At 44.3% G+C, this 24,724-nt stretch overlaps 1 protein-coding gene across 9 annotated transcripts in view; it reads left to right on the plus strand.

Annotated features, from left to right (window-relative positions):
- LOC139577098 (cytosolic carboxypeptidase 1-like) overlaps positions 1-24,439 on the plus strand; it is a 41,670-nt gene extending 17,231 nt beyond the window's left edge. The window contains exons 1-25 of one of the 9 annotated variants that reach the window (XM_071403907.1): positions 278-345; positions 528-614; positions 2,491-2,554; positions 3,059-3,205; positions 3,340-3,471; positions 3,707-3,800; positions 3,887-3,924; positions 4,153-4,355; positions 4,547-4,724; positions 4,838-4,876; positions 5,446-5,540; positions 5,909-6,025; positions 6,390-7,015; positions 7,107-7,208; positions 7,291-7,377; positions 9,542-9,690; positions 9,835-9,922; positions 11,773-11,917; positions 12,416-12,566; positions 12,721-12,901; positions 13,117-13,246; positions 13,517-13,648; positions 14,663-14,839; positions 19,185-19,345; positions 23,284-24,439. In XM_071403907.1, the coding sequence (XP_071260008.1) occupies positions 3,163-3,205; positions 3,340-3,471; positions 3,707-3,800; positions 3,887-3,924; positions 4,153-4,355; positions 4,547-4,724; positions 4,838-4,876; positions 5,446-5,540; positions 5,909-6,025; positions 6,390-7,015; positions 7,107-7,208; positions 7,291-7,377; positions 9,542-9,690; positions 9,835-9,922; positions 11,773-11,917; positions 12,416-12,566; positions 12,721-12,901; positions 13,117-13,246; positions 13,517-13,648; positions 14,663-14,839; positions 19,185-19,345; positions 23,284-23,428 (3,213 nt within the window). In that variant the 5' untranslated portion in view covers positions 278-345; positions 528-614; positions 2,491-2,554; positions 3,059-3,162 and the 3' untranslated portion in view covers positions 23,429-24,439. Of the gene's footprint in view, positions 1-277; positions 346-527; positions 615-2,490; positions 2,555-3,058; positions 3,206-3,339; positions 3,472-3,706; positions 3,801-3,886; positions 3,925-4,152; positions 4,356-4,546; positions 4,725-4,837; positions 4,877-5,445; positions 5,541-5,908; positions 6,026-6,389; positions 7,016-7,106; positions 7,209-7,290; positions 7,378-9,541; positions 9,691-9,834; positions 9,923-11,772; positions 11,918-12,415; positions 12,567-12,720; positions 12,902-13,116; positions 13,247-13,516; positions 13,649-14,662; positions 14,840-19,184; positions 19,346-23,283 lie in introns of those variants that run through there. The other 8 variants (XM_071403900.1, XM_071403901.1, XM_071403902.1 and 5 more) reach the window with 8 other exon arrangements.
- Positions 24,440-24,724: the final 285 nt, after the last annotated feature.

A 24,724-nucleotide genomic window follows, 5' to 3' on the forward strand; every position in this document is an offset into this window, starting at 1 on the left:
CGATTTAATACATTTTAGAATAAGGCTGTAACATAACAAAATGTGGAAAAAGTAAAGGGGTCTGAATAAGGCACCGAAGGCACTGAATGTTATTTTTATCTTTGCTTATACACTACTACTCACTTTCACATGAACTCTGATATTTGATTAAGAAATGGCATGGTAAAAAGGCCAGCATGATGATGATGATGATTACTTGTACTACAGTAGCCTATTTGTAAACGCTAACATAGTGGAGGGAAATGTAATGTAACTACGGTCCCTCTTTGTGTTACAGAGAAGACACGGAAGGAGATCATGTCCAAGGCCTCCAGTGGCATGGAGGTTATCCTGGCGACTTTGGAGGTGAGTTCCCGCCGCATTCCACTATAGAGTTAAGTTAGTGCCAAAAATCGAGCTCACATGTCACTAATTTAACTCCATATTTTGCTACTATACAATACCACAACATAATAAGGAGAGGGAATAAGGAGACTAACACATTCATAACAAGGAATATTGTGCTGGCGTTACTAATTTCTTTTCAGTTTGCCTTTTTTAGCACTTGTCCAGCAAGTATGGTGGATGCGTAACCAGGCCAGTACTGTACAGCTTGGTTCAGTCGTGTGAAAAGGGTACAACTCACTTATAACAATAACTATCAACTATGGCTGGGCGGTATGGGTTTTTACTTTACCTTCTGTAACGGTATTTGAATGTTTGGTTTGTTAAATGTGATACGCCATGTGTAATGTCAATTTTTATAGTTTATTTCGCTACTTGAGTCATCTCGCTCCGCTCTTTCTCTCCGTGCCACTTTCCACACAGACCTAGCCATGCCCCCTTTCACTCAAGGAGTGCATTTGATGTTTCTCAACCACAAGGCACTTGCGTTCAGTCTGCATGATCAATGCAGCACATGCAACAATGTTGATGACAACAATGCTGTTTTCACTTTGCTTCTTAATATAAATCCACTAGCGTTCTATAATGACACTATTTGTTGTCAAATAGTACTAACAGTATCTTCTAAATCGAGAGGAATATGCAAAGCAAGAATATGTTAGCTACATGAAGAGAAAACATGCACTATAGCCAAAGCTTATAGGGTCCCCTAGGAAACACTTATCAACACTTTAGTTCTTACCATGTCACAATTACTCCTCCCTGGCATTTTAATTAATTGTCTCAAACACACTGTATTCAAAGTGCCCACTATTATATTTTAACTATAGAATTAGAATAGTCATTCTATTTCCATGATTCCAATAGTTTTGCTCTAATTCACAAGTCAAATTGCAATTGCAACATTTGGTTAAAAATAAGTCCTAGATTATTTGCTCATATAGTGCAGCCCAGTGTGGAAGTTATCTCAATTGAGCAGTGGTGTAAAGTACTTAAGTAGTACTTGAAAGTATAAGTTTTTTTTTTTGGTATCTGTACTTTACTATTTTTATTTCTGACAACTTTTACTTCACTACATTCCTAAAGAAAATACTGTACTTTTTACATGAATTGGACCATTTCCCCTGACACCTAAAAGTACTCGTTACATTTTAGCAGGACAGGAAAATGGTCCAATTCACGCACTTGTCAAGTGAACATCCCTAGTCATCTACTGCCTCTGATCTTGAGGACTCACTGAACACAAATGCGTTGTTTGTAAATTATGTCTTAGTGCTGGAGTGTGCCCCTGGCTATTCGTAAATTTAAAAAACAAGAACATTGTGCCGTCTGGTTTGCTTAATATAAGGAATTTCAAATTATTTATACTTTTGATAATTAAGTACATTTGATCAATTACATTTACTTTTGATACTTAAGTTTATTTAAAACCAAATACTTTTAGATTTTTACTCAAGTAGTATTTTACTGGGTGACTTACTTGAGTCATTTTCTATTAACGTATCTTTACTTTTACTCAAGTATGACAATTGGGTACTTTTTACATCACTGCAATTGAGTGCAGGAAATGCAGAAATGATAAAAGTGCTGAAATTTGTTTTGATTGAAGTTGAATTGAACAGTATAAAACAATCAGAATGGAGAAAGACTCATTGAAATCACTTAGAATGTATGTGTTGCCACTAAAAATACCGGCCAATTTTTTTTTTTTAAATACCATGATATAATATTTTGGCCATATCGCCCAGCCCTACTATCAACGTCATGGTATCCTAAAAGTATTGGAAATAATTGTCCTCCCGAAATACAGTTTACATAGCACACACTTGGTTTTGCCAATGGCTTTTAAATCTCCCCGTCTAGTTATATCTCCCTATGTCTTTATATACTACTTGATGACAGATCAATTTATGAGTTGGGGAAAAGCCATTCCTATTTGTAGAGACTGAAACCTAAGTGAGAAGGTTTGTGTGTATGCGTAGATTTGGTTGTGTGTGCATGAATGGCTGTGTGTCTGTCTGTGTGTGCACGTACGAATCTGTTTGTCCATGCTCACGTGTTATTGAGTGTGTTGGTAATACCCAGCATGCTCTCTGTTTTTGATAGAACACACAGGATCTGCAAACTATCCTGAACATTTTGTACATTCTGAATGAGCTGTTAACCGTGGGTAAGTGGTAACCGCTCTGTAATTGGATAATGGGGGCAAACGGTGTTCTGTTTGAGTGTCCTGCTCTCTGATTTGCCAATTGTCTTGGGTGGAAACAGTGCTTTGATTGGGTAGGTTTTGACTGCGGTGCTGAGTTCACGCAGACCATCTGAGAAAATGTAGACTCATTTCAACTGGTGTAGATTGTCAGGTTGTAGAAATTTGGAACCTGTTCACACAACATCTGAGACTGATCAATAATCTTGAACAAAATCCTGTTTACATTTTTTTTGTCTTTTTTTCCCCGGTCACACTGCCAGACCAATGGAATCCAGTTGAGATCAGACTAGATTTTGTCACATGGTTTGTGTGAACTCTGCTCAATAACAGCTGAACTGATAGCTTGATTTTGTGGAAACTGATGGGGATCATTTGACTTGTGAAAATTTAAATGGTGATTGATCAATTTGTGGGGGCTGTAGTAATAGGTGTTTGTGTGTGTGTGTGTGTGTCTCTCTGTCCCAGGTGGGGGTCGCAGGATTGGTGTGTTTGTGTCCAAGGGTGGCACAGGCATCTTGCTGCAGCTGGTCATCAGAGCCAGTAAAGAGTCTCCCCCTAGCGAGGAGTTCATGCTGCAGCTCCACTCAGTCCTGGCCAAGGTTGGACCAAAAGGTAACACACACTCTGTATGTTAAGGTACTCTACCGCTGTACCAGGAGCCCCAACATTGTCATTCAAACTTCTACCATAAACTAAATCCATACCAGTTTTAGCATGTACACCCCTTCACGTCTGTCTTTCTCCAGACAGGAAGTTTGGTGTGAAAGCCCGTCTGAATGGAGCTCTAAACGTCACTGTGAACCTGCTCAAACAAAACCTACAGAACCACAAGCTGCTGCTGCCCTGTCTGCTGGTTCTACAGGTCTACTCCTCCAACAGTGAGTCTGACCTTACATACTGTAGGAACCATACATCTGACTGACAGTTACTAACCCAACCTAATGTTGCCATAGGAACCATACATCTGACTGACAGTTACTAACCCAACCTGCTGTTGCCATAGGAACCATACATCTGACAGTTACTAACCCAGCCTATTGTAGTGTGACTTCAACTACAGCCAACTACTTTCTGGTGGTATTGTTGAGGGCATTGAGGTTTGTCTGCCTTCAGCTGTGAATGCTGTGTCCCTGGGGAAGAATGGAGTGGTGGAGCTCATGTTCAGAATCATTGGACCCTACAGCAAAAAGAACACCAGTCTGCTGAAGTAAGTGGTGTGTGTATGTGTTGAGGATGAATGGTGTGGGTGCTGCTGTTTTTGACCCTTTTCTCTGACTGTCTTTTACTCAACAGAGTATCCCTGGACACACTGGGGGCCTTGCTCAAATCCAGTAAGTGTCTCTCTTTCTTCCCCCGCTCTCTCGCTCTGCAGTGTTTAGGACAATGTCCTGTCATGGTTCTTCAATAACAGTGCTATTGTCAGTGGCTATTATCAACCAGTCTCCCTCTCTCTCCCTCCCTCCCTCTCCCCCTCCCTCCCCCTCTCTCCTTACATCCTTCCCTTGCTCACTTCCTCACTCCTTCTTCTCTCCATCCCTCCCTCCCTCTCCATCCCTCAGAGACGAACGCCCAGCGGGCGGTGGTCCATGTGCCCGTGCTGCTGTACATCTATCAGGATTGGCACCGCAACGATACGCGCCACCGCCACATACTCATCCGCAAGGGCATCCTGGGCTGCCTGAAGAACATCACCAACATCAAGCTGGGCCGCAAGGCCTTCATCGACGCTGATGGGATGAGGATCCTCTATAACACCTCCAATGTGAGTAGGGTGACAACATTACCAAAACCTGAGCTCAGTCTCAGCCCCCCTCTATGTTCCTAGCTTTATCCCCAATGCTGTCTTCAACACCCCCACCTTGAGTCTCACCTTTTACATTACACCAACACGGATGATTATGGTGGTGATGATGGTAAATATTAATATTAATGATGGTGATGTGTTGTTGTTAGGAGTGCCTGCCAGTGAGGACTCTGGACCCTCTGATCAACACCTCCAGCCTCATCATGAGGAAGTGCTTCCCCAAGAACCGCCTCCCTCTGTCCACCATCAAGAGTGTCTTCCACCACCAGCTGCTTCGTGTACCCGCAGGAGGGCCAGTCGCTCAGCTCTACAACCAGCCACTGGGGGGTGAGGCTCACACACAGACACACATTCTACACTCACAATACTTGCGAGCCACTTAAATCACCTCAATGGTCATTGCACACAGTTAACTTTCACGCTCCACACGTCCCTTTCAGGAGGACCCATTTACCAGTTCTACACCAAGCCCCCATGGGGTAAGACTTGTCACAATAAATAGCAGCAGCCTAACCACTACTGACTCACACTCCTCAGTCTGTCACACTGCTAACAGTATAATACACCCTGTCCTACATCAAGGACCTGTAACTCGAGAACTTTCACACTACTTAGTTGTTCATTGACGTCACCTCACTCAACAAGCCAATCAAGACACCAGCTCGCTCGCTCGCTCGCTCTCTCTCTCTCTCATCTCACTCCTGGCTGCTTATTCTCAGTCACCTTTCTCTAGTGCACAATCCAACCAACCAATCAGGGGTGAGTTTCCAGAAATCATAAATATCATCTTTAGCATTTTAAATTTTTATTTAACCTTTATTTAACTAAGCATTGATCATTGTTCATCCTTTGCTTACTAATGGACTTAAATTGTCTTTGTTTTTTGGAAACCCTACCCCCTGTAACCAGTCAGGTTACGCCTTCATCTTGGGCTCAATTCAGGAAGTAAACTGAAAGTAAACTGTAATGTCTGTTTTACTTCCTGGCTTGACTGATTAGAAATGGAATTGATGCTAACCCTGCCTGTTTCCCTGTGTGTGCTTGCCAGTGGATGATGTGGTGGACGAGAGCGACAATAATGAGGATGCAGAGGCCGAGAACGACACGGAGAACGAGGTGGAAGAGAAGTACCGCCACGCTGGGGTACAGTGACCATGACCACAGCCTTTTAATTTAAACCGCACCTTGTTTGACTGACCGCAGAATGACCACAGGAAAGGTTACACTGCAGTGACCAGACTGACAGACGTAATATGCAAACATATATACTGACCACAACCACAGCTGCTCTCTCTCTCTCTCTCTCTCTCTCTCTCTCTCTCTCTCTCTCTCTCTCTCTCTCTCTGCCTGTCTGTGGGTTGTCTCTCTTCTCTCTTTCTCCCCCTCTCTCTCTCTTCTCTCCTCTCTCTCTCTCTCTGGTTTGAAGTAAAAATAATCGAATACAGGGTTTTCTATTGGGATCCTGTTCCTTCTTTTTCAGGTGTTTGATGATGATGTTTTCCCCTCTGCAGAATGATGACGTAGAAACGGACATCAATAAACTGAGACCAAAAGAGACCCATAGCAGGCCGTTTGAAGAGCTGAAGATCTATGAGCGATTTTTTATGGAGCTCTCAGAGGATTTCCAGGTAATGCGCAGTACACCTTTGTGTCTTTGGTTTAATAATAGTATTTTTGGGGATGTTTTTATATTTCCGGTATACACTTGTACTAGTGTGTAATGGAAATGTTTCTTGCAACTCCCCCTGAGACACCTGCAGGGAGTGGGGTCACGGCCAGGGACCCCATTGTCCAGCGTCCCTGAAGCAATTGGGAATTGAACCAGTGACCTTTTGGTTCCTGGCCCAACGCGCTAACTTCGAGGCTACCTGCCCCCCACATTTTCAACATTCCATCTTAAAACTTACAGAAGTGTGTTTTTAACCTGGGGACCACACTGTGGTAAGTGATCAGAAAGCTGCCTGAAGTCCAATTTCCTTTGTGTCTATGCAGGTGTTTAACTTTGACAACCCAAAGAGAGGTGTGACGGCCACCCCAGCAGCTCCCAAGTCTCACCGCCCAATCATCGTTCCCACCGCCCAGGCCCTGCCCCTGAAAACCCCCACTGCTGCCCCCCTTCAGGGGGAGTGCCCCCATCCGGCCCCAGTCCCTGCCCTGGGCCTTGACACCATCAACATCACCAAGGACCAAGATGGCTGTGGTGACCACACCCACAGCCGATCCCACCCTGGGGCGGGGCTGGAGCAGGAGCTGGTGCAGGGACTGGAGCGGGTGGCCCTGGATGGGGCTGGACCTCAGGGCGGAGGAGGAGGGGTCAACAAGCACAATAGACAGCCCCCAATACTGGCTGGGGCTGTGGCTGCCCGACTGGGGGGAGAGGGTGAGGAGATGTCAGCGGAGGACTGGGCTGAGGAGGAGGAGAGCGACGAGGGGGCAGTGCTGCATGTGCCGGATACGGCCTTGCTCCTGCCGCTCCACGACCCTGACCTGTACATGGAGATGGTGAAGAGCACACGCTCTGTGCCACAGTTTTCCGAGGTGGCCTACCCAGACTACTTTGGCCACGTGGCGCCCACCTCCCGAGAACACATCCTGGAGAGGGTCTACGGCGTGCAGAGGTGAGACCCCTAGACACTGATCTAGGATCTATATGACTGTCTGCCCCCTCCCCCAGTTGTTTTGCTGTTGTGTGATGATGATGTCACTCAGTCCTCTGCCCCCCTTCAGGACTAAGATCTTCCAGGACATTGAGAGGCTGATCCACCCCAACGACATCCTGGATAAGGTGGTCTACGACTTGGACATACAGAGGTGAGCACTAGCGTCCATCCAGGGAAGTGTGTGTGTGTGTGTGTGTGTGTGTGTCTCACGGTGTGGGCCCTGTGTGTTTCAGTTGTACAGTGGTTGACGGCGGCGAATCTCTGAAGTTCAACTCTCAGTTTGAGTCTGGCAACCTGAGGAAAGCAGTTCAAGTCAGAAAGTGAGTGTTGTTTCCCATTGTTACACAAACTGGGATAAAAAAAACGGGTTCAAAATGGTAGATTTGGGCACTAATAAGTTTGAACGTAGTGGCTGTCATTACGCTAGGGCATTGCAGTGTTAGGGCAGTTTCCAGAGCTCTGGCTCTGCGCTTCAGTGCTGTGTGGGTTTTCACTGACAGCCATTCTGAACTTGAGCAACGAGCGCGACAAGATGATTCCCCGATCACTCATGCTAATTGGGCAACTTTTGCAAATTTTTTGTTGGCAGAGTGAGGGAAAATGCTGTAAATTAAGATGACTATGTATTTTGAAAGATGAGACGTTGAGAGTTATAATGCATATTGCTTTGATGTCGTACAAGCAAGCCAAACACCCATGAGTCCAAATGTGCTCATCTCATTTCCATCTCATAAAACTCATGTCCTATACAGTGTCAATGTTTATGATCACTGTGTTTGATGTACAGTTACAAGACAACATGGCGTCATACCCTGGGTTGTTCTGAACAGAATGAGACAATGTTTTTTATTGTGAAGAAGATTTGCCACGGCACACGCACCTGAATGCACTCAGGACTCCTTTCCTTTTTGGGTGGGATAATGTTTTACGATTCAAAGCATCCACATAAAAACAACTTACAGATGTACACAAGCATCCCCAATATCACCCCTTCCCAGATCCACCTGCTCAAACCCCCATCTCCAGCCCGCATCACTTTCCGCCACATGGCCTGAAACTACACTATTTTGTTTCTTTCCGTCGCACATGCACTTTCAACATTTAGATAATTTAAGCATTGACTCCTTTCTATTCACACTAAAATGATCTGTTTATCTGAATTACCTTATGAAAGCCTAAAACTGTAATATCGTATTTTGTAACTTAGCTAGTCATGTTGGCAATAGACCCTTTTCCAGTACACGACCCGCTGACGTCAGGTACAGATGCCCTCGACTCTTGGAGGCAGTAAGAAAGCCATCGCCAGCTGCGCCCATTCAACATCGCCTAGATGTATGTTTTTATTACTTCTAAACAAAATAACTTTTTGGGGTTCTCATACGCTTACAGTGATGTTTTAATTCTTGCTTTAACAGTCGCTTAGATTATATTTGTTTGTGGTCTTTGCAAAATAACTATTTTGGATGCAGCAGTTGTTAGCTAGAATGCTAACCCTCATTGATATAGGCTGTAGTAAAAGCTAGCCAAAGAGCCATTTTACTGCTTGAAGTTTAAATGTTTTTTAAGTATAATGCAGATGATTTGCGATGATGACGCAAACATTATATTAAGCAGGACATTCATACAAGCCTTAAAATCCAATTTATAATTCAACATGTAAATAGAGGCTTTTTTGCTGGCGTTCTATAAGAACTTCCCCTTGTTCTGCCACCAACTTGTGGCAATGTTTGCAAACACAGAAAGGGGTCTATAGAACAAGCTTTCAAATCATGCCCACCTGACCCAGATTTTTATCGTTTTTTGGATTGCGTCAACAACAACAGTAATTGTGTGACGGTTGGGATACAGGGTTGTGTTCAAAACAACTACAAGTGTGCTTGCTCGAGTTCCTCAATGGTATATCTAGCAGAGCTAAAAAAAAAAATAATAGTACCGTATAGTTGAAGACTTCTTTGAGTCATAAAAGTGCAGAACTGTGTACACGTTGGAGAAGTGTGTGTCCACTTGGAGACACAAGTTACTCCTCTCACTTAAACCCTTGTCATTGTTTTGTCCCATGTTGCACCTACCCCACATCATCCAGAAATATTCTTATCATTTTACTGAATGTATCCAGAGTATTTTCAGATTTCGTTATCAACAAATGCGGTAAAGTACAGTAAATGTAAAATGCACATAAAATCAACAGTGTAATGTTTGGATTCAGTCTTGTCAGGTGAACTGTTGTGTACTCACCTTTGGTCTAATCATTTCCCCACTGTCTCCAAACTGTTCCTTTTCAATTGCTACCATGGTTATGCATATGCTTCTCATATTTCTTAATTTTGCCCTGTCCATATAGGCCAATTCCCACGACTGTAAAGAGTTAATTAAATAAATAAAATAGTAGTAGTAGTTGTTGTTGTATTCAATTGTCTTTGCCCACATGTATGGGCCATTTGGTTTGCTTAAAGGTTGAGCTGATGTGATCTGTTTGTGTTCCAGGTTTGAGTACGACCTGGTCCTAAACTCCGACATCAACAGTAACCACTACCACCAGTGGTTCTACTTTGAGGTGAGCGGCATGCGCGTGGGAGCCCCCTATCGCTTCAACATCATCAACTGTGAAAAGTCCAACAGCCAGTTCAACTACGGTAAGTGACTGACTGACTCACTGACTTGGTCCTTTTTGTTGCATTATTTAGCCAATGATGTTTGGCAAAGCTTCTGTGTTTCGAAAGAAATGCTAGTTCAGTTTTCTGTGTTTGGAATTAACGTCTCCTTGGTACTGTCTTCAGGTATGCAGGTTCTGATGTACTCTGTACAGGAGGCCATTAGCGGCAGGCCCCGTTGGGTTCGCACCGGAACGGACATATGTTACTACAAGTAGGTGTGACTGTCCTCCTTCACCCCGCCAGCAGAGGCAGTAATCACACAGCCCACCGGACAAGTAGTGTACCTGTCAGGAGAAGTGAGCCCCGTTCCAATACTTTAGAAATGCATCCTTCCGACCTGTACCTTGAAGTAACGCCAGATCTAAATTGATTAGTGTGGTGAAAGTAATAGGGTTGTAACTTTGCTTTCACTTATAAACTCAGCAGAAAAAGAAACGTCCCTTTTTCAGGACCCTGTCTTTCAAAAATCCAAATAACTTCAAAAGATCTTCATTGTAAAGGGTTTAAACACTGTTTCCCATGCTTGTCAATGAACCATAAACAATTAATGAACATGCACCTGTGGAATGGTCGTTAAGACACTAACAGCTTAGACGGTAGGCAATTATGGTCACAGTTATGAAAACTTAGGATACTAAAGAGGCCTTGCTACTGACTGAAAAACACCAAAAGAAAGATTCCCAGGGTCCCTGCTCATCTGCGTGAACGTGCCTTAGGCATGCTGCAAGGAGGCATGAGGACTGCAGCTGTGGCCAGGGCAATATATTGCAATGTTCGTACTGTGAAACGCCTAAGACAGCGCTACAGGGAGACAGGACGGACAGCTGATCGTCCTCTCAGTGGCAGACCACGTGTAACAACACCTGCACAGGATCGGTACATCCGAACATCACATCTGCGGGACAGGTACAGGATGGCAACAACTGCCCGAGTTACACCAGGAACGCACAATTCCTCCAGTGCTCAGACTGTCCGCAATAGGCTGAGAGAGGCTGGACTGAGGGCTTGTAGGCCTGTTGTAAGGCAGGTCCTCACCAGACATCACCGGCAACAACGTTGCCTATGGGCACAAACCCACCGTCGTTGGACCAGACAGGACGGGCAAAAAGTGCTCTTCACTGACGCGGTTTTGTCTCACCAGGGATGATGGTCGGATTTGCGTTTATCGTTGAAGGAATGAGCGTTACACCGAGGCCTGTAATCTGGAGCGAGATTGATTTGGAGGTGGAGGGTCTGTCATGGTCTGGGGCGGTGTGTCACAGCATCATCGGACTGAGCTTGTTGTCATTGCAGGCAATCTCAACGCTTTGCGTTACAGGGAAGACATCCTCCTCCCTCATGTGGTACCCTTCCTGCAGGCTCATCCTGACATGACCCTCCAGCATGACAATGCCACCAGCCATACTGCTCGTTCTGTGCGTGATTTCCTGCAAGACAGGAATGTCAGGGTTCTGCCATGGCCAGCGAAGAGCCCGGATCTCAATCCCATTGAGCAGGTCTGGGACCTGTTGGATTGGAGGGTGAGGGCTAGGGCCATTCCCCCCAGAAATGTCTGGGAACTTGCAGGTGCCTTGGTGGAAGAGTGGGGTAACATCTCACAGCAAGAACTGGCATATCTGGTGCTGTCCATGAGGAGGAGATGCACTGCAGTACTTAATGCAGCTGGTGGCCACACCAAATACTGACTGTTACTTTTCATTTTGACCCCCCCTTTGTTCAGGGACACATTCAATTTCTGTTAATCACATGTCTGTGGAACTTGTTCAGTTTATGTCTCAGTTGTTGAATCTTGTTATGTTCTTACAAATATTTACACATGTTAAGTTTGCTGAAAATAAACGCAGTTGTCAGTGAGAGGACGTTTCTTTTTTTGCTAGTTTAGGTCTGTGCTTACCTCAAGGAAGCGAGGAAGGAAGGGTGCATTTTGTAGTTAAGTATTTGAACAGGGCCATGAAATAGGTCACTTGTTGGTCACTTCCGTAGATACTGGTGTCATGTGAATGTGTTTCTGAATGTTATTGTATCAAGCTTTTGTGAACTTCTCAACCTCCCTTTACCTAGAAACCACTTCTCCAGGAGCTCGATAGCAGCAGGCGGTCAGAAGGGGAAGTCCTACTACACCATGACCTTTAGCATGACCTTCAACCACAAGGACGATGTCTGCTACTTCGCTTACCACTACCCTTACACCTACACTACTCTAAAGGTACTGTATACCACTACCCTTACACCTACTCTAAAGTTACTGTATACACCTACTCTACTCTAAAGGTACTGTATACCATTACACCTACTCTACAGGTACCGTATACCACTACACCTACTCTACTCTAACGGTACTGTATACCACTACACCTACTCTACTGGTACTGTATATCACTACACATACTCTACTCTAACGGTACTGTATACCACTACACCTACTCTACTGGTACTGTATACCACTACACCTACTCTACTCTAACGGTACTGTATACCACTACACCTACTCTAAAAGGTACTGTAACTTTTGGTTACTGGCCCAACACTCCTAACCGCTAGGGTACATGCCGCCCAGCATAGCACTACCCCTACTGTACTCTAAAGGTATAGAAGCTAAATCAACTATTTAAAAAACAAGTTTCACTGGTTTGATGTTTGCGCAACACTAGCGCAACAGAGCTCCACCGTTGTGTAAAGCCTACTTATGTCTGTTCCTGCCCAGATGCACCTGCAGAAGCTGGAGGCGCTGAGGACCCCTCAGACCTACCTGCGCGAAGACGTCCTGTGTGAGACTCTGGGGGGCAATAGCTGCCCCCTCCTCACCATCACCGCCATGCCCGAGTCCACCAGCAACGACCAGATCTGCCAGTTCAGTGAGTACTGACTGACCACTGACTACTGGGGTAGGAACACTGACCTGAACTGAGTTAAAGATATCACTGTCTGTCTGTCAGATTACTGTCTCCTCCTTCTCTGGGGGGTGTGTTTGCTGCTGAGTGTATTTCTATGTGATGTGTGTGTGTCCAGGGAACCGTCCGCTGGTGTTCCTGTCATCGCGGGTGCACCCAGGGGAGACCAACGCCAGCTGGGTGATGAAGGGCACCCTGGAGTTCCTGATGGGCAGCAGCCCCCTGGCACACAGTCTCAGGGAGGCATACATCTTCAAGATAGTCCCCATGCTCAACCCTGACGGAGTGGTCAACGGCAAGTAAGTGTATACACACACACACACACACACACACACACACACACACACACACACACACACACACACACAATGCGCGTATGAACATGTGCGCACACATACGCGAACACACACACACACACACACAACCAATACTATATTGCAGACACGTGCGCACACAAACTCAAGTTGATTAACTTCTCTTTTTCTCATTCCATTTCTCCCGCCGCTCCCTCCAGTCACCGTTGTTCTCTGAGCGGGGAGGATCTGAACCGACAGTGGCAGAACCCCAGTCCCGAGCTGCATCCTACCATCTACCACACTAAGAGCCTGCTGCAGTACCTCGCTGCCATCCAGAGGGCACCATTGGTGAGCGCCACGGTTACATACCGTACCCGCCATATGTGCCATAGCCCGACTCCCTTACAGCGCTGGTCGCACGTGGCTAACTCTGTCACGCTAACTCTTTCCCTAGCCATTACCTTAACCTTTTCTCTTTCCCTAACAGTCGTGGCAGGAAAGCCAGGTTGATGAAGTTTGATTGTCTTCATACATTCACAATCTCTGTCCCCTTCCCTGTGTGTCTGAGTCCTCTCCTTCCCTGTGTGTCTGAGTCCTCTCGTTCCCTCTGCTTTGTAGGTGTTCTGTGACTACCACGGTCACTCCCGGAAGAAGAACGTGTTTATGTACGGTTGCAGTTTGAAGGAGACTGTATGGGAGACCAACATCAGCGCTACATCCTGTGAGCTACATGAAGACCTTGGTTACAGGGTGAGAACACACACAAGTATACACACACACACACACACACCTAGGGCTGTGACGGTCATAGAATTTTGGATGACAGTAATTGGCCAGCCAAATGACTGCGGTCTCCGTAATTACCATTTGAATAGAAAAACGCATTTTCTCCTCCGGTCCTGACTGCATGTGCTGCCATAGAAATAGAATGAATAGAACAGGCGTCCCCATTCAAGTGAATGATTGCATAATGGGTGGGACTGGCGGCCTTTGCAAGTGTACATAGGAGCAAAGCAGGGAGCGTACCCATTAATATGTGCTGTGATTTGTTGATTCAACTAACATTACAAAAAATACATTCCATTGCATGAGCCACATCAGTTATCACAATTTTAATGAACAATTAAATTATTGCATCACAATACCAGGCAGCCATTGCGAGTGTACCCATGACTTTACCAGTCAAATTTAGAGGTTCCAAGCCCATTCTATTGATTCTATTTCTATGCTTTGCTACAACACCCTGCTTGTTTCAGAAAGGAGCAACAAAGTTTCATCACGTTGTTAAAGTCCATGTCACCACAGAAACGGAGTCAGTCGCACAAAGGCTCTGTAATTGTCAGCCCTACACACACACACACTGTCTTCCCTTATGTTCGTTAATGTATTAAGGTTCTGGCTCAGAAACATATGACTTGCATTTAGCCAATGAAACCCTGATGATAAATCAGAACAGATTACCATCAGTACAGCTGTTATCCCTCTTATAGGAATCTCTGGATATGCTTTCCACATTTTTCATGGAATTTTCATGGCTGTTCAATTTTGCTCAGGTCAACTCAGCAACAATATCTCTCAAATAATTTGCATACAGGGAGAGACCAGGCCACCTGGAAACAATGCGGACACAGTGGATAGTTACACACACACACCGACTGTTTCTCTTTTAGATCCTCTCACGTACATCCATCCACAGGCATGCCCTCATTGTCTATTGTCTATGGATGTTGAGCTCAAACTCTTCCCCCGTACTCCGTCCCACAGACTCTGCCTAAGATCCTGTCTCAGATGGCACCGGCCTTCAGCATGGCCAGCTGTAGCTTTGTGGTGGAGCGCTCCAAGGAGGCCACGGCCCGTGTGGTGGTGTGGAGGGAGATCGGAGTCCAGCGCAGCTACACCATGGAAAGCACACTCTGCGGCTGTGACCAGGGCAAATACAAGGTGGGGTGTGTGTGTGTGTGTGTGTCGATACAGCCTAGTGTGTGTGTGGACTAACAACCAGCAGGGGGAGCTATAGTCCTGTAAATCATACTGTTAGTGACTAAAAGCAGCATCATCGGGCTTATGTCATATCCACTAAACACAGGACAGAACTGTGTGTGTGTGGTTTTACTGTCCCTGTGGGGACCAGAAGTCCTCACAAGGCTAGTAAAACATGCGCCTGTCCCCACAAGGAAAAAGGCAATTTTAGGCTTAGGGGTTGGGGTTACAATTAGTGTAGGGAAAATTAGATTTTGAATGGGAATCAACTGTTTGGTCCACACTAGGAAGGTAGAAAAAACATGTGAGTGTACTGATGTTCTGCCTGTCTGTCAGTGAGTGCAGAAACCAATGGCAGCTCCTAGCCCTCTCAGCACTGGAGTTGCCAATGTCAACATCTGCAGAGCCCAGGGGCAGGCTAGGGTTGCCAGTTTGGTACGGTCCCTTTCTCATCCTTCCTGATTGGGTTATGTATTTATGGGGAAAGTGTTTGGACAGATGTGCAGGAAGCCAATTTTGTTGACGTTCTATTTGTCATGCTCGCGCCAAGCCAGTGTCCTCTTTATTTATTTTTTACCTTTATTTTACTAGGCAAGTCGGTTAAGAACAAATTGTTATTTTCAATGACTGTCTAGGAACAGTGGGTTAACTGCCTTGTTCAGGGGCAGCACGGCAGATTTTTACCTTGTCAGCTCGGGAATTCGATCTTGCAACCTTCCGGTTACTAGTCCAACGCTCTAACCACTAGGCTACCTGCCTCTGCTCTGAATCACAACGCTCCACAACACAACCATTTTACTGGAAGCCCACTGTAGACTTGAGATTGCACATGGGACAGACGTGTGTGTGTGTGTGTGTGTGTGTGTGTGTGTGTGTGTGTGTGTGTGTGTGTGTGTGTGTGTGTGTGTGTGTGTGTGTGTGTGTGTGTGTGTGTGTGTGTGTGTGTGTGAGATATGTTTTTAAGTGTAAATAATACAGCGCTGACTTCATTTAGAGGACTGATCGATTGTTTGGTCGATAGGCTGTTGGTCGACCGAGATTTCTTAAGTCGAGCAGTAGCAAAAAATAATAATTAATGGTGTACAAGACACCTGTCTGATTGGCGCCTGTCTGTGTGGACTAATCCATTGTGGAGGCCGTGGGGATGGCACAGTCCATCACTTTAAGACGTGCAACTGAAATTGTATATGGTTATATTACATAAGAACAATGGTGCAACACTAATAAAAAATATTATTTTATAACAGATGCACTTTCTCCCGCGTTAGATAATGGTCGCTGTCCATGGTTCTGAAACACATCAGTGCGCTGTTGAATTGGCGCCTTTTCCTAGACCATGTTGCTATGTGTACAATAGCAAGGTTAACCAGCGTATTGGTGTTGAGAACAATGCAGTGGAGGCAGCAGCAGAGTTAGAAAACAGCCCTTGCCTTAATTGTCTAAGAAAAGTGAGGAGAGAAGAAACCCCAACTTTATTGGTCTATAATCAATAGCCTGTTAACTGTGCCTGGCTTTATAAATCATCCCTACTGTATATATCTAGCTACAGAAATAAGACAGATCCTGCTTGAGTGTTTGTTTTAATAGCCTACTGATTCCATAAGTGCCAAGCCTCACGCAACCACAACATGTCGGATAAACAATTTAACAAATTTGGCTGTTTTTAATCTTCGCTATTCTGTAATAAATGCGTTACACTTTTTTTTCGTTAGAACAGCCTCTGATATTATTTATAATTGATTTAATAATGAGAAAAATAATAACTCGCCTTGTTATTCTTGTGATCATCATTATACTACTAGTAGGATTGGCATAGCAGCCTTGTATAACCACCATCGAGCTTTAGGCCTAAGAGCGCAATCTGTTTAGTCTTAATACCGTAACTTACTTCGGCCTATATTTCAATACTTTTTTTTATAGGCTACAGTACTGTATCAATCATTAATTAGTTCATGTCATCTCACACCATACGAGTCATTCATGATTTGAAATGCAATCAAGCATTTTAGTCTTTAAATAAAATAATAAAGCGACTATTGAATAATTAGCGTAAACAAACTGTTCCATTTCGGAAATTGCATTCACGAATGAATGCAACAGTTTTTAGTCTTTGCTGTAATAAAGGCTTCACAAAAACGTGCTTATAATTGATTTAGTGTTTACATTGTTCCAAACGGTCAGAAAAATTATATTGTAATCTAACCGCACCTGTTTGGCACACATAATATGCAGGCAGAGCTTGCTCCTTATCTTATTTTTCTTGATCTCCAGTATTTTCCACAAATAGTCAAATTTATACCACACATCTGACTGGTGTGACAGAGACAATTGGGTGCTAATCACAGTCACTCGCTGTCTTTTTTTTTTTCACACAGCGCAGCAAGTCTTAGCCTGGCCCAGCACAATCAAATCAATTGCAGTCAAACTCCATTTAGTTATTTGTGTCTTAATTATTTAATCAAAGAGTGCGCTGAAAGCATCTGACAAGTTCAGTGCATATATTTGATTTAAAACACATAGGATGTGTCTATACAGTGGGGAGAACAAGTATTTGATACACTGCCGATTTTGCAGATTTTCCTACTTAAAAAGCATGTAGAGGTCTGTAATTTTTATCATAGGTACACTTCAACTGTGAGAGACGGAATCTAAAACAAAAATCCCGAAAATCACATTGTATGATTTTTAAGTAATTAATTAGCATTTTATTGCATGACATAAGTATTTGATACATCAGAAAAGCAGAACTTAATATTTGGTACAGAATCGTTTGTTTGCAATTACAGAGATCATACGTTTCCTGTAGTTCTTGACCAGGTTTGCACACACTGCAGCAGGGATTTTGGCCCACTCCTCCATACAGACCTTCTCCAGATCCTTCAGGTTTCGGGGCTGTCGCTGGGCAATACGGACTTTCAGCTCCCTCCAAAGATTTTCTATTGGGTTCAGGTCTGGAGACTGGCTAGGCCACTCCAGGACCTTGAGATACTTCTTACGGAGCCACTCCTTAGTTGCCCTGGCTGTGTGTTTCGGGTCGTTGTCATGCTGGAAGACCCAGCCACGACCCATCATCAATGCTCTTACTGAGGGAAGGAGGTTGTTGGCTAAGATCTCGCAATACATGGCCCCATCCATCCTCCCCTCAATACGGTGCAGTCGTCCTGTCCCCTTTGCAGAAAAGCATCCCCAAAGAATGATGTTTCCACCTCCATGCTTCACGGTTGGGATGGTGTTCTTGGGGTTGTACTCATCCTTCTTCTTCCTCCAAACACGGCGAGTGGAGTTTAGACCAAAAAGCTCTATTTTTGAATCATCAGACCACATGACCTTCTCCCATTCCTCCTCTGGATCATCCAGATGGTCATTGGCAAACTTCAGACGGGCCTGGACATGCGCCTGCTTGAGCAGGGGGACCTTGTATGCGCTGCAGGATTTTAATCCATGACGGCGTAGTGTGTTACTAATGGTTTTCTTTGAGACTGTGGTCCCAGCTCTCTTCAGGTCATTGACCAGGTCCTGCCGTGTAGTTATGGGCTGATCCCTCACCTTCCTCATGATCATTGATGCCCCACGAGGTGAGATCTTGCATGGAGCCCCAGACCGAGGGTGATTGACCGTCATCTTGAACTTCTTCCATTTTCTAATAATTGCGCCAACAGTTGTTGCCTTCTCACCAAGCTGCTTGCCTATTGTCCTGTAGCCCATCCCAGCCTTGTGCAGGTCTACAATTTTATCCCTGATGTCCTTACACAGCTCTCTGGTCTTGGCCATTGTGGAGAGGTTGGAGTCTGTTTGATTGAGTGTGTGGACAGGTGTCTTTTATACAGGTAACGAGTTCAAACAGGTGCAGTTAATACAGGTAATGAGTGGAGAACAGGAGGGCTTCTTAAAGAAAAACTAACAGGTCTGTGAGAGCCGGAATTCTTACTGGTTGGTAGGTGATCAAATACTTATGTCATGCAATAAAATGCAAATGAATTACTTAAAAATCATACAATGTGATTTTCTGGATTTTTGTTTTAGATTCCGTCTCTCACAGTTGAAGTGTACCTATGATAAAAATTACAGACCTCTACATGCTTTGTAAGTAGGAAAACCTGCAAAATCGGCAGTGTATCAAATACTTGTTCTCCCCACTGTATATGGAAAAATATACATTTTAAAATGGAAGAACAGACTCTCGGTCAACCAAGAGTTTTTTTTAGTCAGGGACAGCCCTAAAATAATGTGTGTGTGCACTGTGCATGCATGCTTGTGTATGTATGTTTATATAATGTTTGTACAGTAAGTGATTGTGTGTGTCCAGGGTCTTCAGATAGGCACCAGAGAGCTAGAGGAGATGGGAGCCCAGTTCTGTGTGGCTCTGCTAAGACTGAAGAGACTAACTTCCCCCCTGAAGCTGAGGAACCACGCACACCTGCTGGATGTCGAGAGTGACCTTATGGAGACACGCTGCAAAGTCTCCAGGTTAGACACACACCCCCTCACCAGGTCACTCACTCACACGCACACTTAGACACGCTCACACTTACCAGGTCACACACACAATCCCACTTACCAACAATAAACCATACATGGTACACTAGTTTGAGAGTTGCAGCATGGCCAACACTCAGGACAGTAGTGTAGCTGCACCGTCCGCTGTCATCCTCAGAATCCTCATGACATGTAAATGTGGCTTTTTACAAATCTCTTCTTGCATTTATTGATTTATCCATGTATAATTAATGTATTTACAGTGCATTCGGAAAGTGTTCAGACCCCTTGACTTTTTCCACATTTTGTTATGTTACAGCCTTATTATAAAATCTATTAAATAGTTGTTTTCCACTCATCAATCTACACAAAATACCCAATAATGACCAAGCAAAAACATGTTTTTAAATGTATTAAAAATAAACTGAAAACCACATTTGCGTAACTATTCAGACCCTTTACTCAGTACTTTGTTGAAGCACCTTTGGCAGCGACTACAGCCTTGAGTCTTCTTGGGTATAACGCTGCAAGCTTGGCACCCCTGTATTTGTGGACTTTCCCCCATTCTTCTCTGCAGATCCTCTCAAGCTCTGTCAGGTTGGATGGGGAGCGTCGCTGCATAGCTATTTCCAGGTCTCTCCAGAGATATTTGATCGGGTTCAAGTCTGGGCTCTGGTTAGGCCACTGAAGGACATTCAGAGACTTGTCCCGAAGCCACGCCTGCGTTGTCTTGGCTGTGTGCTTAGGGTCGTTGTCCTGTTGGGAGGTGAACCTTCGCCTCAGTCTGAGGTCGTGAGCGCTCTGGAGCAAGTTTTCATCAAGGATCTCTCTGTACTTTGCTCATTTCATCTTTCCCTCGTTCCTGACTAGTCTCCTTGTGGCTGAAATACATCCCCACAGCATGATGGGTTGGCGCCCCCCCTTGGTTTGTGCTGTGGTGGAGATCTTTGTGGGCTATACTCGGCCTTGTCTCAGGATGGTAAGTTGGTGGTTGAAGATATCCCTCTAGTGGTGTGGGGGCTGTGCTTTGGCAAAGTGGGTGGGGTTATATCCTTCCTGTTTGGCCCTGTCCGGGGGTATCATTGGATGGGGCCACAGTGTCTCCTGACCCCTCCTGTCTCAGCCTCCAGTATTTATACTGCAGTAGTTTGTGTCAGGGGGCTAGGGTCAGTTGGTTATATCTGGAGTACTTCTCCTGTCTTATCCGGTGTCCTGTGTGAATTTAAGTATGCTCTCTCTAATTCTCTCTTTCTTTCTCTCTCGGAGGACCTGAGCCCTAGGACCATGCGTCAGGACTACCGGGCATGATGACTCCTTGCTGTCCCCAGTCCACCTGGCCTTGCTGCTGTTCCAGTTTCAACTGTTCTGCCTGCGGCTATGGAACCCTGACCTGTCCACCGGACGTGCTACCTGTCCCAGACCTGCTGTTTTCAACTCTCTAGAGACCGCAGGAGCGGTAGAGATACTCTTAATGATCGGCTATGAAAAGCCAACTGACATTTAATCCTGATTATTATTTGACCATGCTGGTCATTTATGAACATTTGAACATCTTGGCCATGTTCTGTTATAATCTCCACCCGGCACAGCCAGAAGAGGACTGGCCACCCCTCATAGCCTGGTTCCTCTCTAGGTTTCTTCCTAGGTTTTGGCCTTTCTAGGGAGTTTTTCCTAGCCGCCGTGCTTCTACACCTGCATTGCTTGCTGTTTGGGGTTTTAGGCTGGGTTTCTGTACAGCACTTCGAGATATTAGCTGATGTACGAAGGGCTATATAAAATAAACTTGATTTGATGCTGCCACCCATGCTTCACCGTAGTGATGGTGCCAGGTTTCCTCCAGATGTGACGCTTGGCATTCAGGCCAAAGAATCTTGTTTCTCATGGTCTGAGAGTCCTTTCGGTGCCTATTGGCAAACTCTAAGCAGGCTCAGTAAAAGGCACGACAGGAGTGGCTTCTGTCTGGCCACTCTACCATAAAGGCCTGATTGGTGGAGTGCTGCAGAGATGGTTGTCCTTCTGGAAGGTTCTCCCATCCCCACGGAGGAACTCTGGAGCTCTGTCAGAGTGACCATCGGGTTCTTGGTCACCTCCTTGACCAAGTCCTTGCTCCCCTTATTGCTCAGTTTGGCCAGTCGGCCAGCTCTAGGAAGAGTCTTGGTGGTTCCAAACTTATTCAATTTAAGAATGATGGAGGCCACTGTGTTCTTGGGGACCTTCAATGCTGCAGAAATGTTTTGGTACCCTTCCCTAGATATGTGCCTCGACACAATCCTCTTTCGGAGCTCTACGGACAATTCCTTCAACCTCATGGCTTGGTTTTTGCTCTGACATGCACTGTCAACTGTGGGACCTTTATATAGACAGACAGGTTTGTGCCTTTTCCAAATCATGTCCAATCAATTGAATTTACCACAGGTGGACTCCAATCAAGTTGTAGAAACATCTCAAGGATGATCAATGGAAACAGGATGCACCTGAGCTCAATTTCGAGTCTCATAGCAACGGGTCTGAATACTTATGTAAATACGTTTTTTTGTTTTTACGTTTTATATACACTTCCAAAATAAAAATAAACTGTTTTCGCTTTGTCATTATGGGGTATTGTGTGTAGATTGAGGAAAAAAATGACTTTGTTACATTACAGCCTTATTTTAAAATGAATAATGTGGAATACTTTCCGAATGCACTGTATTCATTGACTCCCATCAAGTAGCCAGGTTAGAGACCTCAGGGCTTGGCTACAGGCTCATCACAGCTTTATGCTTTTTCTCATTTAATATTTAATCATCAGACCAATGATATCATAACAATAGGATTGGAATTGTGTGCATGTGAGCGTGTGTTTCTGTGGTAGGCTATACCCCTTGCACAGTCTTCACATTTTTCTGCCATTAAATGTAATCTAAAAAGTAATGACATTAGTTTTTTCTCCCTACAATCTATACATTTTCAAAGTGAAAGAAAAATGATAACATTTTCCAAATGACTAAAAACACAAAATGAGAACGTATTGATTGTGTATGTCTTCACACCCCAGAGTTAATACATTGGTAGAAGCACCTTTTTGCCATTACAGCTGTGAATAATTTTCAATAATATTCCTACCAACCTTGCACAACTCTCAGGGACATTGTTTTTGTCAACATTGCTAGGTTGTGTAAATCTGTAGGACAAAAAATATAATGTATTCCCTTTTTAGATTTCATTTTAAGGCAACAAAATTAGAAGCCTATGCAAGGGCTGTGTAGATGTTCACTAGGCCCTGTATGTGTACAGTGCAAGTGTGTGTGGCCTTTGTGTGCATGCACATGTGTGAGTGGCCGGTCCGGTGTAAGTGCGGCCCTTGCAGTCTTTCTCTAATGGACTGTAATGGCTCAAGCTCTCTCACTCTGGGATCTTAATACTCCTCTCCAGACAGCACTCTGTCCATCCCATTACAACCCGTCACACCCTCCTCCTAATCCACTTTACCTTTTTCTGGGGCGGAGAGAGGGTTGGGGCGGGGGGCAGGGGTCAATGACTGAACCCCCCCCATCCACTGTCTCCACAGGATCCTCTTTCAAAGACCTCACACCATTAAAAACCATTAAAAAACCACTAAACATCTGAGACATTTATCCATTAAACCACTAAACCAATGCGTAAGAAGAGATGTCTATCAAAAACGTAGCACAACTAGTGATTGGTTCGATTTTTGTCATTGGGTTAGTATTATTTTAAGTGCCTGAACACTAGTTTTATCTTCTGAATTTCTTTCTGAAATCGTATAAATCATTATACCTCATTTCTGTCCAGACCCGTGGTCAAATATTTTTTGTTTTCATTCAAATACTTTGTGTTTAATCATTTGGTGGGTGTTTTAGGTTAGTCCTATTTCACACATTGAGCCTGCCTAGAATGATGGGCTGTCTGTGTGTTGTGTTGTCAAGCAGCAACCCGAGTACGTACTTGTTGGAGGATGAAGAGGCATCCTTCATGGAGGAGGTGGACTACAGCGCCGAGAGTGGCGACGAACCCGACACCGCCGACAACCACCTCTCCGAATCCAACAACCATAGAGACTCACTCACCTAGCTCAAACCCCCTGATCACTACCCAACCCCAACCAGATATCCCCATTTTGCTCTGAAGTTACTTACTCCTCTCCCTCTGGCCTTGGTGCATCATGGATACCACATCCATGCTATATTTGCCTTGCATATCTCATGCAGATTTAGAGCGTTATAGAATGAATAGACACGTTAGACAAATAACACAAGTTAACACAAGGGTTTTGTTGCAATGTCGCCATTTGTCATGAAAAGTGTTACACAAAGAGAATTTCTAAATCTCTATTTACGTATGTCTATAGGTAATTCTATGGTTAGACACAAGTTGAGATGGAATGTACACCTTGGTTGTATTTGCATAAATAGTACAGTATGTCTCAATGACCTACTAATAACAGTAGCGCACAATTGGCATACCGGAAAGGTAGCAAGCAAAGTAGAACCATTTGCACATGTAACACATCAACATGCATACCGTACGCATGAACACAGGTACAGGGCAGAAGAAAAGGCACTTTTACAATCCTCACCTCACAGTAAAAGGTCAAAAGCTCAGGCCAAAACTGACATTGATGTTGTGGATCTGTTTTGTGCTACTGAGAAGTACATGTATTTCTGTAGTCTGTCTGTAAGCTTAGTTGGTTGTCTGTACAATGCAATGGTACTGAGTTTTAGGAAGGATGGTGCTATTTGGGAGTAGTTTAGAGAATCTTTTAATATATATATATATATCTTTTTTTTAACTTGTATTTTTTCTAGATGTAAGTAGGTATTACGTTTTGGTTGTGTTTGTACAGTCGGTGCATAGCTATTTAAATGTAAATTTTCTTATTTATTTAGTTTGATTTTATTTGTGAGACGCATCCTGTGTGTTTAGTAGATGGAAATGCTAGACCACCATAGAACTGGGCAGCCAAATGCTCTGTGTTTGTGGGAGTAAAAAAAGAAAACTGACTAAACCTTTTAATTTGATTGTAACACAAATAAGTTAAAGCTTGCAATGAAATCATGGGAAATAAATGTGAATGTGAAAATATCTGGATCATTTTGCGGTGTATTATTATCCATTTAATCATGTGAATGTTGAGCCCGAGTGTGGGTATTTTGTTTTGAAGGATGTGTTTTTTTGTGTGTGTGTGTTTTTTAGAATTTATCTATTTATTTTTAGAGGTGTTTGTTGATTCTGTTTGAGTGCAAGTGATGTGTGCCCACCGCTAATGCCCCTCTGGCTGTATATGCCAATCTGAGGTCGGACCATTGATACAGAAAGTGGACTCCTCTTTATTTCTGTGCCATTATAGTGTCTGTGATAGCATGGGCA

The sequence above is a fragment of the Salvelinus alpinus genome, chromosome 5 (genome assembly GCF_045679555.1).
Source record: "Salvelinus alpinus chromosome 5, SLU_Salpinus.1, whole genome shotgun sequence".
NCBI lineage: Eukaryota > Metazoa > Chordata > Actinopteri > Salmoniformes > Salmonidae > Salvelinus > Salvelinus alpinus.